At 36.3% G+C, this 17,990-nt stretch overlaps 1 protein-coding gene and 1 long non-coding RNA gene across 4 annotated transcripts; both read left to right on the top strand.

Moving 5' to 3' along the window:
* Positions 1 to 37: 37 nt before the first annotated feature.
* Positions 38 to 5,586, top strand: LOC133743447 (protein PAM71, chloroplastic). 3 transcript variants are annotated; one of them, XR_009863101.1, is made up of 12 exons: positions 38 to 283; positions 578 to 659; positions 792 to 1,034; positions 1,289 to 1,342; positions 1,813 to 1,874; positions 2,293 to 2,361; positions 2,794 to 2,845; positions 2,966 to 3,040; positions 3,185 to 3,314; positions 4,338 to 4,499; positions 4,628 to 4,675; positions 5,283 to 5,374. XR_009863101.1 is itself a non-coding variant. In XM_062171386.1 (12 exons), the coding sequence occupies exons 1-12, from the start codon at positions 126 to 128 to the stop codon at positions 5,352 to 5,354; spliced, it is 1,116 nt and encodes a 371-aa protein (XP_062027370.1). In that variant the 5' UTR covers positions 38 to 125; the 3' UTR covers positions 5,355 to 5,586. The 3 variants fall into 3 exon arrangements, 2 of the variants coding, with proteins under 2 accessions (XP_062027370.1, XP_062027371.1); XM_062171386.1 differs by having other exon boundaries at positions 4,338 to 4,408; positions 5,283 to 5,586; XM_062171387.1 differs by lacking the exon at positions 578 to 659 and having other exon boundaries at positions 54 to 283; positions 4,338 to 4,408; positions 5,283 to 5,586.
* Positions 5,587 to 6,677: 1,091 nt separating this feature from the next.
* LOC133742544 (uncharacterized) lies at positions 6,678 to 7,861 on the top strand. The gene is made up of 3 exons (XR_009862615.1): positions 6,678 to 7,010; positions 7,170 to 7,253; positions 7,696 to 7,861. It is a non-coding gene; the product is annotated as an uncharacterized LOC133742544 (long non-coding RNA).
* The last annotated feature ends 10,129 nt before the right edge of the window (positions 7,862 to 17,990 follow it).

The following is a 17,990-nucleotide window of genomic DNA, read 5'->3' as shown; positions in this document are numbered from 1 at the left end:
TTGGGGAAGTAGATAAAATGGTTACTTCCCTCCTCTTATTGCTTATCTATCTGCCGTGCAAAAGTTTCAGACTTTACAGAGTTCCAATCCCAAAAGGCCAAAGCTTTGAGAGATAGGGTGACAGAATGAGAAGCCTAACGCTCTCAGAGAGCGTTCTGGGTGGTGCACATTCACCGTTTTCCAAACCACCCAATAAGCCATTATGTTCTTCTTGCTATTTGCAGTCTTTCAAATTGCGCTCCAAGAATCCCTCTCTTCAAAACCCAAGTGTTGTTTCATCCAGGTGAGACTTTTAGTGAACTCCCATCTCATGTTTTTTCCAAGAAGATTGATAAGTTTTGTTGTTCTTGAATTTTAGGAAATGCTGATGTGCTAGCCAAGTAACTAGTGTCACTTTGCATTTGTTTGTGATTTGAAGTACATGTTCTGAGTTTGGTTCTGACTAATATGTGTAACAAGGATTGAATGTTACATGAGTTAGATGTTATTATTATGAACACAATTTTGAAGTGGGGATTAGAAATAACTTAAATAAGCATATGAAATGGAGACTGAAAGCAGGATTCTTGTGTTTCAGGTATTCAAGTATGTGGCTTGCAAACAAATGTGACGAATGGTTCAGTGGCCTTTTACAAACTTCTGATAATTTAGATGGCCTTGTAATGATCTTAATCTTATGTAGAAGTTTATAAAAGTAACAACTTGTCTGTGTTTCTTTCAAGTATAAATTTTAGTGGACATTACAGAATGTATGCTGCATTAACTAATTGGGAATGTTAATTTCGACTCAGGAGTTCCGCGACCTTAATTACAAGAGGTGCAGGGTGATCAGAGAACCAATTGATACCATGGATGGTTCTGTTGCTTTAGATAAGGCGCCTGTGTCCACTCATTTTTGGAAAGCTATGCTGCTGTTTGGATTTCTTACACTTCAAGGCTCTGAGCCGGCACTTGCTCTTCCTGATCTTGCTAGTGCATTGCAGTCAGTTCCGTTTCTGGGGGACCTTGGCGATATTAGCACAGGTTTTGCTTCAGTTAGGAAAATCTCCCTCTAACTTCTGTAACCTGGCATTTTTGTTGTTGTAAGTGAAGCCTGAAATCTAGTCGACAAATCAGTCTTGAATTAGAGATCATGTATTTCTTTGGGGGACATTGACCTTTTAGTTTCTGATAATTTCTACGATGCACATTTTCTTTCTTTCTTTCTTATAAACTCTGTCTAACTATTAAGCAACATGCACCTCTGACAGGACAACTAATTATATGATTGCGTTTCTTCCTGTTTCAGGCCTTCTTGCTGATTTTTTTCTCAGAACTAGGGGACAAAACCTTCTTTATTGCGGTAAGACTAAAACTATCCATACTTCAATAGTACTAAATTACCAAATTTTAGTAAGTAGTTCATACTAATGGGTGAACAGGAGGATTGTGCATATGTGCTTTGTCTATGTTCATCTAAGTACAAAGTCTGTTTGGGAACTGCATATGCCAGTTTACCGTGAGTACTGGCAACTGTTTATCAAATACCTGACCCAACTGAATATGTACCATCAGAAATTGCATCTTCCTTATTTATTTCCCAATTGTCTGTCAATTGACTTAAGTATTTTGTCCTGGTCTAGTGAAAGGGTAGAAGTAAAGAGGCATTTGACTTTAAGAGCAAGCTAGCTCCACATAATCCTCATATTTGATACAGTTATCTCCTATTTTATATTTTCTTTGGTAACATATGTATATGATTAGGTTTTTAGCATTACGTTATAGATAGAATGCTTTAATCACTCATAATCTTGAGTTTTCTGTTTTCTGCAGGCACTTTTAGCAGCTAGGAATTCTGCTGCTGTTGTTTTTGCTGGAACCTTCAGTGCACTTGCGTATGTTATCTGTTTGTGCATGGTGAAACAAATGTTTTGGGCATGATCACTTCTATTTTGCTCTGTTTTTTTTTTTTCCTGACAACTAAACAGTATCTACATATGTTTTGGTAAGTTAATAAAACAAAGACAATTGGACAGCCAATATAGCAATTCAAATCTTGTGAATGTAGCAATAATGTCCTGGGCCAAATATATTTTCTGGTTATAAAGTTTGTAGGCCATTATAGAACGCACAAACTAGACATACTTCAAAAGTGATTTACCTTATCCTAAAGGGGGTGAAATTTTTCACAAACCACAACACCCCCCCCCCCCCCCCCCCCCCTTCTCCTCCATGCATATGTCATAAAAGACTACTACTATTAATTTTTGCAGTTGCACCCCATCCTTAAATCTTATCATTGTTTTCTTACAGGGCAATGACCGTCATATCTGTTGGTCTTGGGCGAACTTTTCACTACATCGATGAAATCCTACCATTCAGGTACTTGAGATTTGCATGACAGTAAGGATCTTGGGGATATCGTGTCATGTCAATGAAATCCTTAATTTGAGTAATCTGGGCATCTGTTGTTCAACTTTTTTTGTGAAGCACGCAATTATGTGTTAGTGTACCAATATTGTTTAATTGTATTCCCATCGTAGCTTAACTACATAACTGCATGCATCTTTTCTGAGAATCTAAACAAGTTGAGCAGAGAGGTATATATACTTGATTGAAATATTCTTGCTGGGGAATTGTCGAATGTTACCCATAAATTTATGCTTTTGTTTTCTTTTTCTTAAACCTTACTCCCATAGTCCCATTACAAATCTGGGTTGGTGTGGGCTCTGTTAAACATCAGTTGGATCTATTTATCCATTTTGTACGTCATATTTACTTATTATTTCTGATGTATATGGTCTTTTGCCACAGGTTTGGCGAGACTGATTTACCCATTGATGATATTGCTGCAGTTTTACTTTTGGTAATTATTTTTATTTCAAAACTCGAAAACATGTATCACCCTCCTTTTCCTTTTCTCGTGCAATGGCAAAACCATCAACAGTAGAATTCCAGAATTACCTCTGATCTTGCCTATTTTCAGGTTTATTTTGGGGTTTCAACCTTGCGAGATGCCACCTCAAGTGATGGTTTGAAAGCAGAAGATGAACAGAGGGAGGTAATATTGCATACTTTCTTGAGACACAACCTGCAATGCATATGTCAAGACTGATTAATAAAATAAAATCTGTCTTCTTGTCCTTTTATGGCCGATTTTTCTTGGAAGAGTTAACCTAGCTATCACATATGCATTCTGAATCAGGCAGAGCTAGCCGTTTCAGAGTTTACAGGAAATGGTGCTGGAATACTAGCTGCTGCTAGCACAGTCATTAGCACTTTCGCTTTAGTTTTTGTTGCTGAATGGGGAGACAAATCATTTTTTTCTACAATAGGTGAGTAGCAATGGTCAAGATCATATACTGACTTGATTTCTACTTGGTTTTGAAGTAACTCTAATGTTTAAGAAATCATTCTTTCATGCTGTATTTTAAAAGGCTGGAGATGGTTCTTCCCCTAATGGCAGAATCACACTTAGATTTCCCTTTCTTTTAGCCTAGAGAAAGTAATAGGATGTTGTAACAAAAACTGAGTTGGCAACTTGGCATATTGAGTTTTCTGTCTTGAAGCATTTTTCATTGTTAACTTACTGCATATTGTTAAAGTCGAGCAGTAGATAAAAGGATGGAAGTCAAAGTTCATATCCTAATATGAGCACGAATCGGTTTAAGGAAATGAAGGGAATATCTCAAATTGTATCTGTTATAGGTTTCTCAATTCTTATTTTATTTTACAGTCTATATATCATCTCATCCCACTTTCTTTCTATATTTCAAAATTTGGAGTCAGCTCTACTCACAAATCACAATGGATAACTAGATCTGTATTTTCCTTTTCTTTTTGCCTAGAGATAGTAAACTGAAGTTAGGATATGGAAACTAAAGAGCTTGTGAGGATAAAGAACAATGGAGCTAGCATTCTGCATTGAGAATGGTTAACATTTATATTTGCCCAAGTTCCAATAGGAAGATTTTGTCATTTAATCATTAAAAAAAAACAAGAAATCAACTCATTGCACTTTGTAAAGGTCAAGTACTAGTTTAGTTAATGGAAGTGTCAAATTTCGCATCCTAAAATGGATGTTGAAAACCCAAGAAGTGAGTAGAATTTCTAGGAGGAAAGCGAAAGTGAGTTTATCTGAAATGGGCTGATGTGTTGTTGATTCTCTTACTTATTTCTTCTGGTCTATTTAACAGCTTATTGCTTTGAGTATTATGGTTAGATACGTACTTAGGAGTATTTTAATACATTTACCTCTGACTTTATATAGAGTCAAAGTAATACAGAGTCCAGCTATTGATGCATACCTCACTCTTTGTGTTTAACTTAATAAGACAAACGCTTTGCTTCATATGCAGCACTTGCTGCTGCCTCTTCACCCCTTGGAGTCATTGGAGGAGCACTAGCTGGTCACGGTGTTGCAACGTTGGCAAGTTTCTTTCGTTGTTTACAATAATTTGATCTAAGCTGTACTACAGTGACTTAAAAGCTGCATTCAAACTGAAAAGTCTTTGTTCAAAGTAAAAATCCACTTCGTTTTCAACTTATACCAAATCAACTTAGATTAACTTTTCACCTTTATTTTTTACTTAGCTGTGTGATATAGTTAAACATTTTCTTTCTTTTTTTCCAAATTTTTGGTGGGCAGCTTGCTGTACTGGGAGGTTCTATACTGGGCACATTCTTATCAGAGAAGGTAAAAATTGAACCCGTAACCTTTCACTCATTAACCAGTCCGCGTCCTCTTGTGAGATTTTTTTTAAAAGCAGAACCCACATGGGGCAAAATGGTTGAAATTTTCTTTTATTTTTCAAAGTTTAGAACCCACTTTGTTCAATGAAGATAACATCATTATCTTGTCTTTTGGATTTGACAAGTTGTGAGTGGTTTGGGACAAGCGTAATACATTAAACTTCATATTGCTCACACTAAAGTAGAAAATGTGACAAACAGATGTCCTACATTCAGAATTTTCCTCATTCTATTTAGCTACAAAGTTCTTTGAAAACAACTTGTCAGCCTTTTATCGACTTCTGCCTATTCTATATTTGGTAGAAATCGTAGTGCAGTGAAGGATTAGTTTCAACCATATGATATATGTGACTTAGCATGGATGGATCATATTAAAGGCATCTCTACTAAACAGTTTTCTAGACAGACAAAAAAAAAAAAAAAAACTTCAAAGGAATTTTCTGGTGTTACCCATTAATATGAATTTTGAGCCCCAACTGCTTTCTCTTTTGCAAATAGCTAACTTGCATTCTAAGGAACTCTCTATAAATCTCTTATGTTTCCTTATGCAGACTATTGCCTACGTCGGGGGTGTTCTTTTTCTTGTCTTTGCTGCTGTAACAGTGGCAGAGATAGTAAGTTGAGTTATAAACGTGAAGAGGTGCCCACATTCTTTCTAATCCATCGGAAACAAGTGGTGCATTGCTGTGAATTTGTAAATTTGACCATAACTGCTCTGATCGGAGTCAGAATTTTGTTGATTGTAAATTTGTAATGATTGTCATACTTGCTCTACTTGATGAGATGTTGCACAACGTTTGATTCTTTTGGCATGCTTTGTAAATCAGCAAGGAAACATTATATGCTTTTTTTCAATGTCAGTTTTTAGGTGTTTACCAAATACACCGTGATTACACAAAATCTACCATACTTTTTAAGATTGTCACAGGGCATGGAATTGGAAATGATTGAAGCCATGTTTAACGTTTGATATTAAGTTATAACTTATGATGTTTAAGTTGAAGGGTGTTTTATTCATCGTTAAATTCGTATAGGTCACTCATCGTTTAGGCATTTAGTCATAAGGGTTAATTCCCACAAAAATGGCTAGGACTTTTTCCCAATCTCCTAATTAATTTTCCTTAATTTTGCATACTGGGATCTAAATACTGGTAATTTCCAACATTAATTTGTTGCTTCAGACCAAAAAAAAAAAAACAAAAGGGTGGAATCCACACTCTATTTCTTTTTTTAGTATCTTAACATAATATGTTTTACATCCATTCTACAAAAAAAAAAAAAAACAAACAAACCCTAAGATACTAAAAATATCAGGGGTTTAGGCTCTATGTCCCCCCCTTGTATTCGACAGTTTCATTAATCAAGGCTTGAGGATAGCCGCATCAGCCCTTTATTCAAAAAAAATATATATATATATATATATATATATATAAGAGAAATTTTAAAAACACACCCCTAATCACTTAATACACATCCTTATTATTTTATATTTCAAATTAGATTTTGTAGGTAGGTTAAATGACCAAAACAGACATCTATGCATTAGAAGAAAAAACAAATAGTCATATTTTCCTTATATTATTCTATTTATGTATAAATAGTTAGATAAACACAACAAATTTCTATGCACAACCTCCCAATTTAATACAAGAATAAAGTTAGAAACTATCTAAGGGAAATTATGGAAAAGGTCAAATTAGAGTATGAAATGATAAAAAGGTCACCTAGTTTCCCACTTGATAAAAAGGTCCATCATGAATTGTTAGTAATATTAATTTAGTCCTTGTTAATAATGAGGTAATGTTAAAAAAGGTCAGTTTATGATATTTCGTTTCTGATTTTACCCCTATTAGTAGCCTACCCGATTTGTGTTTCAATTTCAAAAAAACCAGATCAGTTCTCTCTCTCCTCCCCACGCTACTCTCCGACTCTCCATCGACCCCCTCGCCGTCTCCGAAGTCGATGTCGTTTGCGCCTATTCTTCTCCGGCTGGAGCCGAGTCGCTGGTGACCATTGGACCTCCATATCCGACTGGAAAGTGACCTAGAGACGAACTGGAAGCCGACGACAATCATGAAGACGACGGGAGCTGCGGTTGAGATTAGGCGCTTGAGACTCGATCTGTACCTATAGCTTCTTCTTCCTCATCGCAGATTTTGTTCTCATTTCCCGCTCCCAAAACCCTAACCCAAACAGACAATGGGCCAGAAGAAAGGACCCCCTGCTGACGACACTCTTCTAGCCTAAGAAACACCGCGGCGTCGGCTTCTCCAGTGTCGGTGAGTCTTCTCAATTTTCAATTGCAGACCTATTTTTCCTTTAATTTCTTGAACCATTTTTATGCGTTCCACTTGTTAATTTTGTTTCTGTTGCTGTTTCTTTTGTTTCGATGCTAATTTGTTGATATTTTGCGTTTGTTTTCATGGATTTGGGAGTAGAAGCTGGAGTGGATGCCAAAGATTGCATCAAGATCAAGGATTCGAGAACGCGTGCTGCAACCCACGGTGTCCTCCTCTCTACTGGTTTGGCTTTTGTTTTTAGTATTCTTCAAGTAGTGTGTGTAAACAGTAAAAAATAAAGGACTACTCTCAAAATTTAGATGCATCAACTCCAGAAGTTCACGTACCAATTTGATGAGGCTAGCTAGTTTTATGATATTCCTAGAATGTTGGCAAGTTGGAATCACAAAAACACATTCATGTATGAAAGTACATGTAACATTGAGTCTGTTAGCAAAACTGCATATCATTTAATTTTTATAACAATCCAGTAGTTAAAATTGACCCATTTGGGGAAGATGAGGTGGGTGGTCTAGTATTTCAGCAGTTAGGATGGATTACAGATTCAATGAATTTTGTTTTGAGTGAGAACTTGTTTTATGATTTGGATTTCTCAAACTATAAACTGTAAACCACTCCTGTGATCTTCCTCGTTAGGTTACTAATTGACCCATTTTCAATGCAGCTAGCATATCTGCCTGATAAAAAACGGGAATATGTGATTGATGATGATGCTCTAAGTCATGCTTCCGAGCTTTCAGTGGAAGGAAGAGATGATATCACTAATCTTGATGAGTTGGTCAAGGATTACAAAAGAAACAGAAGACGTGGAATGCTCGGATGGTTTAAACTGAAAGTAAGTACTCATTTGTTTCTTTAGTGCTGACTTCAGTATGGCTTTGATATATTTAGAGTTTGTTTCAGAAGGACAAAATATAGGATTTAGTTAATGCAATGACAGTCCCCCTTCCCCTTTTTAAGCCAATACTTACTTTCAAGCTACACCATGGTTGTCTTCTTTACTCTGCTTTCATTCTGAGTTTTGGGTAAAACATATGGACTGATATATAAGTCAATGCCCGTGAACTATACTATTTTGTAACATCTATTTTTCAAGAATTTTTATCACTAATTTGATTTGGTAATATCTAGAAACCATCTTTTTCTTTTTGTATGCTAATGCCTAGACTTCATCCTTTATATGTTAGGAGCAGCTGTAAATTGGAAGAAATGATTGCATGTCTTGTTGACTTGAGCTTCATATAGTTAGGTAGGCATAACATTAAAAGGATGCATTGTTGTCGGATGATTAAGTTGAAAGCTCAGATATATTGTTAAGCCTTATTATTTCTTCCCCAATAAGATATTAGTTAGTTCAGTCACTATCTGTATATTACTATATATTCATCACTCTCCGAGTCTCTGTCAATATACACTACTAAAACTCGGTTATTCATTTAAGTTATACAAGAGGAAAATATACTTTTATTGTAGTAGCAAATGATTAATACTCTATGGATAAGATGTTATGGACGTGTGCTTATCATTTGGGTGCATGATGTATGGAATTTCAACTTATTATTTTCTGATTATTACTAACGAGGAATTTTACAGGGTTTTAGTTACTCTCCAGAGATACAGCAAAAAGTAACTAAAACATTTTCTGGAGCATGGAGAATGAGAGTAGCTCTTGCCTGTGCCCTTTTCATTTCACAATATAATGGACTGGCAAATCTACAGGAGCTTATGATGCGCCTATTCTCTCAAGAAAATGATCTTGAAGCAATGGCCACCGCAAATAACTATATCATGAGAAACTATTGTGATTCAGATTTTTCTAGATTTTGTTTTAAAAAGTCTGTCATTTCACTATCTATAAGGCCAATGTTGTGGTATATGGTTTTGACTGAAAATCTAGCAGTCTTTTTCCTACTTGTTCTGGTTTTTGTATGTATATTTGTTAAATCAGAGGAGTATAGTTATGATTTTCGCAATCAAGCCTTCTTTGATTTTCATTAAGCCTTCTTGTAGTCTTTCCAATAATATCTATTGTTTCGTTTGTCCATTTTAATACCTCTTATAGTCGCTTTCTTCTCTTTGTTATCATGAATGTGACATGGCCAGTGACATAACCAGTGACTTGGCAAGTGACATGTGATTAAAAGTGATTTGGCAAGTGACATGTGATTGATAGTGACTTAGTCAGTGACTTTGATAGTTACATGATCGATGACATGGTCATGACTGTGACAGGGCCAGTAACATAGCCAGTGACTTGAGGTTAACAATGACTGCAGTAACATAGCCAATGACTTGGTCAGTGACTTTGTGTATAATAGTAACATGACCAATAACATGCAATGCGACCTGGCCAGTGACATGGATCTAACAGTGACTTGGCAAGTGCCGTGATTGACAATGACTTGGCAAGTGAGATGTGATTGGTGGTGACATGGTCAGTTACTTAGTTAGTGACATGTGATTAACAATGACTTGGCTATTAACTTGTGACTTGGCTACTGATAGTTACTTGGTCAGTGACATGGTCAGTTACTTAGTTACTTGGTTGTGACTTGGTTACTGACAGTTACTTGGTTAGTGACATGGTCAGTTACTTAGTTAGTGACATGTGATTAACAATGACTTGGCTATTAACTTGTGACTTGGCTACTGACAGTTACTTGGACAGTGACATGGTCAGTTACTTAATTAGTGACATGTGATTAACAGTGACTTGGCTATTAACTTGTGACTTGGCTACTGACAGTTACTTGGACAGTGACATGGTCAGTTACTTAATTAGTGACATGTGATTAACAGTGACTTGGCTATTAACTTGTGACTTGGCTACTGACAGTTACTTGGTTAGTGACATGGTCAGTTACTTAGTTAGTATAGTGACTTGGCTACTAACAGTTACTTGGTCAGTGACATGATCAGTTACTTAGTTAGTGATATGTGATTAACAGTGACTTGGGTATTAACTTGTGACTTGGCTACTGACAGTTACTTGGTTAGTGACATGGTCAGTTACTTAGTTAGTGACATGTGATTACAGTGACTTGGCTATTAACTTGTGACTTAGCTACTGACAGTTACTTGGTTAGTGACATGATCAGTTACTTAGTTAGTGACATGTGATTAACAGTGACTTGGCTAGTGACATGGTTAGTTACTTGGTTAGTAACATGTGATTAACAGTGATTTGGCTATTAACTTGTGACTTGGCTACTGACAGTTATGGTTAGTGACATAGTCAGTGACATGGTCAGTTACTTAGTTAGTGACATGTGATTACAGTGACTTGACTATTAACTTGTGACTTGGCTACTGACAGTTACTTGGTCAGTGACATGGTCAGTTACTTAGTTAGTGACATGTGCAAAAAGGTAAAATCCCAAGTTCATATCATCATAAATTCCCTGCAAACAGAGACAATTGACCAAGATTAAATTGAGTCACACTTGATATCTCTTTTGAATCCACCATCGGGTAATAAGAAATCAAGAGAAGCAAGCGAGAATAAAGCAAAATCAATCAATTTCTATCTCAAAGTTGGCTGATTATGTTCCTAAAAATGATTGATCCAACAGTGCCCATTAGTTTGAGAATTATACCAAACCAATTCAAAGAATGATAAGCATCAACTATAATACCTCCAAGCACTAAAAAATTGCTTCATGTAAATAGACTTCACTCATAACAAAAAAATAAAATTCAAGTATCTGAACTGTCAATACTCTAATTCAAGATAGAGAGGAATGTTATTGGGAAAGAACAGGATTCACCATAGCAAAAATCATTACATGATATATGTTGCAATGCTATTACAAACTAAAGTCACACTAATTCATTGTCAAGACTCAGAAGATTCAGAGAAAGGAAATGCAATTCGACTCAAATCTCTGCCAATTATAATTGAACGTCATTTCTTTGATTAACCAAATCGGAGGATTGCTAATAGTAAACTAAATCTTCTTTTCTTTCACTGACTTTTCCAAGTTGCATGTCCTTGCTGATAGCATCGGACAATTCCTTCCACTCTTTCAGTTATCTAACCGCTGACTTCATATGTGCAATTGGCTCCTCTAATTCAAGTATCTGAACTGTCAATACTCCATTAATACCTACCAGAGCTCAAATACATACTTGAATTGAATCAGTTAATCAAATACTAAATTCCAGAAAGTGATGAAATTTACTTTGAGATAGTCAAAGACCCATGAACAAGCAGCATGTGCAAGATGCTATGAACCAATAATTGAGCAAGCCAGAATTGTTTAGTGGCCACAAAAACAGTTGCTGGAAGTTTCTGGACAGCCAAAAAAAGGAAATAGTTGTTTAGTAATTCTTTCACATCTTTACCCGCAGCCATATTCCTCACTCCCATAATCACATGGGCACCACGCAGTGCAAGAACACGCGTAGTTTCAGTGCCAATGCCACTAGATGCTCCTATAATGACAACATCCAGAGCGAAAACAAAAGATTCCCATAAGACCATGTAAGAACTACAAGATCTGTTCATCCTTATTTACTAACATGAAAATTGTCGTTTCTCAATAGATAGGCAAACAAATCCAGCAGTATTAATATTTGAATGCACAAATACCAACTATTGATCTGAAAGAAACCAAAGCAGACTGAGTAAAAGCATTGATGTAGGACAAAGCCAAAGTTTCAACCTGAACCAGCATTACTTTATGCATTGACTGATCAAAAAGTTTAAACTTTGATACAAAGAGTAGGAGTAATATGGAATACGAAACAGTACAATCACGTCAAAAGTAGTCAAAACAATATCAAACCAGCAAAATCATAAGAAAATGAGAATTCGAGAACACCAAGTGGCCAGATCATTGCTTTTGTGCATAACTCTCATGTTACTAAACAAAGAATAAACTGAAGACAAATCCTCATCCATATAAGAATTACTAAAAGTTTAGATGAACCTCCATCGTTCATGGTGGAATAAATCACTTTCACCAAAAGGATTAAAGATTTAAGAAAGAAAAGGCCGCCCCTCCTTCATTTGCAGTATTAATGCGGGTTTCAACAATAAAAGGACCAATGTTCCTCTAATCTCTAGAAGTGAAACAAACAAAATAAGTTTCTCCAATTCACAATTAATTCAGGGAGAAGTACCAATTATTACTCTTACTGTTGCATAAGCATTGAAAATATTAATAATATGAAACAAATTCAACAACAAGCTTATACTCTTAACAATCTCTCAGACCGTCGGCATCACCAGTCATGGTGAGTAACAATAAAATATACCTTAGATCAACCTTGCCAAAAACAGCGAACAAAGAAAAAAAAAATTGCAATATTTCCATGAACAACTTCACAAATCATGTAAATTTTCAACTAATTGAAACTATAGGAAAAGTAATTCTTATGATAGTAGAGATAATGAAACCAAAAATTCAATCAAGTTTACAAACCTGCGGGTGTTTTCTGTTTGCGAAGATGAAACTCATGGCGTGGATCGGAAAAACTCAAGACGTCGCTACGGCGAATCGGGTTTTGAGGCCGCGGCGGCTTTGCGATCGACGGCAGTGGCTGCAACTCGAGACTCGACCTGTATTGATCTTATCTCTTGATCGAGTTGAGTTTCCGGTATGGCGACTGGTTCACTTCTGGCGTCGCTACTCGTGGAGTTGTGGCTCCGCATTTCGAGCGTGACGATTCCGACGGACATGGCTGGCTCCGATCACAGAGAGAGAGAGAGAGAGTAATGGCCTGAGTTCGAATGGAGAAGGGTTCAGACAGGCTTGGGTAACAGGAGGGAGAGAGAGAGCCGCGGTGGTAGTTTTTGTAATTAAGTTCAACTCTAGTGGTAGGTTGTAAAGTGGTGACCTTAATTATCATGGAAACATTTGTGTATCCTGAATTATAATAAGACACTTTAAAATGACCTCTTTTATCATTGGCCCAACTATCTAATTTAACTTTTCCTTAAATAAATTGTAATTAAATGACGTTAAAGACCACAATATTTAGAATTTCAAAATCAATGGCATTAAATGTTTTAAAAATATATTCATTTACTCCCATTTTTTAGTTAATTTCCTTTTTTGTTCTAAGAGTTATGATTAATCAATTTATTTTCTAATATAAAACATCAAAGGTGAAAAAACTTTGTAATTGTTAATTTGTTTGGTCCCTCTAATGACAACTATTTAGTTCCGCCACTATTTCTCTAGTATAGTTTTGGTTGAATGTTAAACTCATAATTTTATACTTGATTAACATGGTGTTTGGTGGATGAGAGCTCAAATAACACAAAACCTATTTATATGCATCGATCTATTTAAAGGGAATAGTAATGATTTTTTTTATGGATTTCTCAATAACTAACACAAGTAATCAATATGGTCATTTAAAAAATGTCAATATACTAGAATATACTAATCATATTAAATAGTAACCTTAATATAGTCAAAAAGTAGGATATTTCATTATTTTTGAGATTAAGGGTATTTTAGGTACTTTGGGTTGTGTATTTAGTAAAATATTAGAATGAGAAATTAAATGGGTAGTGTATTAAGTATGGAGTGTGTATTAAGTAATTAGGGTGTGTATTTTTTTTTTTTGAAAGAAAGGAGGGCAGTGCAAGTGCCCTTACACCTTTTTTTTTTTTTTTTTTTTTTTTTTGGTAAGCAAGGGGTCAAAAGACCCAGAAACAAAGAGACAAACTAAAAAAGAAAAAAGCTAGCTTGGCCTATCATCAGGCCTAACAGGGACTCTTCTTTGCCGAGTCACACCGACAAGATCATCAAGATAAGCAGAAGAAGCATGAATGGGAGGACCATCAAACTCAATTATCCCATAGTCATGGTTGATGCTCTCCTTGGCAAGGCAGTCTGCTACCATATTACTTTCTCTGTAAATGTGCTTTAGGGAGAAGCAAAGAAAGCCTTTGATCAAATTTTTGCAGCAACAAATAAGAGAGCCCATGGGATGAAGAGCAACATCAGATTGAGAGATCAACTTCGCTAAAATTGCAGAATCTGTTTCAACTTCAATATGAGTAATGTGACATTTAAGAGCTTGTTGAAGACCATAAAATAGACCCCAAGTTTCAGCATCTAAAACTTCACCTATGCCCAAGTTTATCTGAAAGCCCTTGATCCATAAGCCATTAGAACATCTGATAACCCCTCCAGCACCAATTTTTCCAGAATGTCCATTTCTACTACCATCAATGTTGAGTTTATGGGATCCATGGGGAGGTTTCATCCAATTCAGAAGGTTAAGACAATAAGTTCTGTTCAAGTCAGATTTCAACTGAGCAGTGTTCCATTCAGAGATAGCAGCATTAATGGCCATACCTGGATAATTTGGTTTTCGAAAGTGAGACTCAAAAATATGTTTGTTCCTCCATTTCCAGATAAACCAGCATATGAAAACAAAGATAGAACACCACAGATTTCCGGCATTGCATTTGGCTTTGCAGAAGAGATTAGCCTGTAACCAACCTTCCCAATTCATAGAGAAAGTAAGTTTAACAGACTGAGGCAAGGTGAAAGAATTCCACACATTAAGAGCAGCAGGGCAATCTTTGAAGAGATGAGAAAGGGACTCACTATTGCAGCGGCATATAGGGCAAGTATCATCATCAGTGAGATTTCTTTTAACTCTGTGAGCATTGGTGAGAAGTTTACCATGACAAATAACCCATAGGAAGGTCTTGAGCTTTGGGGGAACTTGCATTTTCCAAATAAATTTCCAAGGAGAGTTTCTGTGATCATAGTCCTCAAAAAAGATGTTGTAAGCTGACTTGACAGAAAAGGAACCATTGGAAGTGCATCCCCAGATTTGGGTATCATCTCCACAACCATCAAAACCAGGAGGAATTCGCAAAATCTGGTCAGTAATATTAGTAGGAAGACAAGCAGAAAGTAAATTCAAGTCCCAACCATTATCATTCCAGAAACTACAAACAGTAGCCTCAAAGTTAATAATAGAATCAGGCAGAGCATGATTGATAAGAGCAGTAGGAGGGAACCATACATCAGTCCAAAACTTAATTTTCCTACCATCACCAACCCTCCATATAAGACCTTTTTTCAAAAGATTGACACCATGAAGAACACTTCTCCAAGTACTAGAGCAGTCTTTAGATTGTTGATAGTTTTGGTCAAACAAATAGCCCCGCTTCAAATACTTTTCTCTATAAATTGAAGCCCACAAGCCAGCATCATTTTGGAATAACCTCCAACCAGTTTTAGCAAGCATAGATTGATTCATATCAGAAGATTTCTTGATTCCTAAACCACCAAGGTTCTTAGGCAAGCAAGCTGTATCCCAGTTCACTAAATGGATTTTTTTTTTATTTTCAGTATCTCCCCACAAGAAGTTCCTATTCATTTTGTCCAAGTCATCACAAATATACATGGGCAATCTCGCAGTCTGCATAGCATAATTAGGAATAGCAGCAGTAACTGAATGAATTAAAGTTAATCTGCCAGCTAAACTTAAAACTTTGCATTTCCAACCAGCCAATCGATTCTGAACTTTATCTAAGATGCTAGCATAAGTAAACTTAGTAATACGAGAGTGAATGAGAGGCATACCCAAGTATTTTCCCAGATCGGTGGTAAGAGGAGAGCCACAAGTGGAACTGATATCAGAAGCAATCTCATTGCTAGTGTTAGGAGAGCAGAAAATGAGAGACTTCTCATAACTGACAGCTTGTCCAGAGAGAGAGCAAAAAATATCAAGGCATTGCTTAATAATACAGGCTTGATCAAGGGTTGCTTCAGAGAATAACATCAAATCATCAGCAAAGAAGAGATGAGAGATTTTAGGACCTGATTGAGAAGCTCTTACAGATTTCCAAGCTCCAATATCAACAGCAGATTGAATTAAATGGGACAATTTCTCCATGCAAAGAACAAAGATATAAGGTGAAAGGGGATCACCTTGTCTTATTCCTCGTTGAGCATTAAAAGATTGAGTAAGTTCACCATTAAGACAAATCTGGAAACTTGTGGAGGTAATACAACTCATAATAAGTTTCACGAGAGACTGAGGAAGAAGGGATTCATATAAAACAGACTCAATGAACTGCCAGTTGAGACGGTCATATGCTTTAGATAAATCCACTTTCCAAGCAAAAAAGCCTTTCTTGCCAGCAGATTTTTTGAATTTAAAGAGAACTTCCTGAGCAATCATTATATTGTCAGAAATCTGCCTACCAGGGACATAACTGACCTGATTAGGGCTGACCAGTTTTTGCATGAAGGGTCGAATTTTTGCCACAATGATTTTCGAGATTACCTTGTAAACAGTGTTGCACAAGCTGATAGGTCTGAATTGCATCATCCTTTGGGGTCCACTGACTTTAGGGATTAAAGAGATAATGGTGTGGTTCAGACCACAAGGAATTCCACCAGCAGTAAAGGCATTCCGCACAATTGAAAAAACTTCTGCAGCATAAAGATTCCAAAAAGTTTGATAGAAAGCAGCAGGAAAACCATCAAAGCCAGGAGCTTTGAGTCCTCCAATTGAGAACATGGCAGTTTTAACCTCACACATATTGATTGGGAGACATAAATCATTCAGCTCATCAGAATCAAGAGAAGGAAAAAGCTGAGGAATAACAAAACTAGAATCCTGTGTGATGGAATTAGAGAAAAGCTTTTGAAAGAAAGCAACAGCAATATTCTTTAAAGAATCTGTCTCCGTTTGCCAAACCCCATTTTCATCAAATAATCCTTCAATTTTATTTCTCCGCCTTCTTACAAGGGTGCTCAAGTGATAAAATTTGGTATTTCTGTCACCTCCTTGTAACCAATTGTTTCTCGATTTTTGTTTCCAAAGAAGATTTTCCTGGTCTCTCAAAGTTTCATACTCAATCAAAAGCTTAGCTTCAAGTTTGAGAAGAAAGGGATTGCTATACCTGTCAGTAGCTTTCTGGATTCCACCAATGCGGGCAAGTAATTGTCTTTTTTTCCTGAAGACATTGCCAAAAGTGTTGTGATTCCAGTCCAGGAGAGCATGTGATAGAGCTTGAGTTTTTTCAACAAAGGAACCATGAGAGTTTTTCCAGGTATTATCAACATAAGGGGCAAAATCATTGTGGGTCATCCACATAGCCTGAAATCTGAAGGGGATAGCAGCTCTGTTCACAGAGTTATTAGAATGAAGCTGTAAAAGAATAGGACAATGATCAGATTTCATTTTAGCCAAATGTCTTATAAATGCTTCAGGAAAGTAAGATCTCCAATCACAAGTGCAAAAAGCTCTGTCAAGTCTTTCTTTAATTCTATTATTAGACCAAGTAAAGTTGGACCCAATAAATCCCATATCAATTAAAGCATTATGGTCAACCCATTGCTTAAGCCCTCCACATCTTCCACGCATAGAGCCAAAGTTTTTGTCAGCAGAGGAATAAAGCTCATTATAATCACCAATAAAAATCCAGGGCAACTGATGTGTTGCGATCAGGTGATCAAAATAATTCCATAGATTGCTTCTAACAGAATTAGTAGGACTAGCATAAAGCATAGTAAGCATCCAAGTGATACCACCAGAGAGAGTAACTTTAACTGTGATTGATTGACAATTTTTATCCACAAACTGGATATTAAGGAGATTAGAGTTCCAAAAGAGCCAAATTCCACCAGAAAATCCATTGGCTTCAACGATAGTATAATCAGAGAAACCAAGAGATAAAAGTGAATCTTTAGCTTTAGAAAATTGGACACGAGGTTCACAAACAGCCAGAATATCAATTGAATGTAATTTAACAAGATCTGCAATGTCAGATCTAAACTTCTCACTTCCTGCACCTCTAGAATTCCAAAAGAGAACTTTAATCATTGAAAAGCAGGTAAAGAAAGGGTTGAAACCCAAATTCAATTATCAACCATATCCCCCACATTGGAGGATAGGTTAGTATTCTCACCAGAGACAGTAGATATCATGTTGTTCAAGTTATCAGAAGCAAGGGCAGAACACACCTGGCCA

The sequence above is a fragment of the Rosa rugosa genome, chromosome 4 (genome assembly GCF_958449725.1).
Source record: "Rosa rugosa chromosome 4, drRosRugo1.1, whole genome shotgun sequence".
NCBI lineage: Eukaryota > Viridiplantae > Streptophyta > Magnoliopsida > Rosales > Rosaceae > Rosa > Rosa rugosa.
The sequence above is the reverse complement of the archived record's forward strand: the minus strand, read 5'-3'. Positions and strand labels throughout refer to the sequence as shown.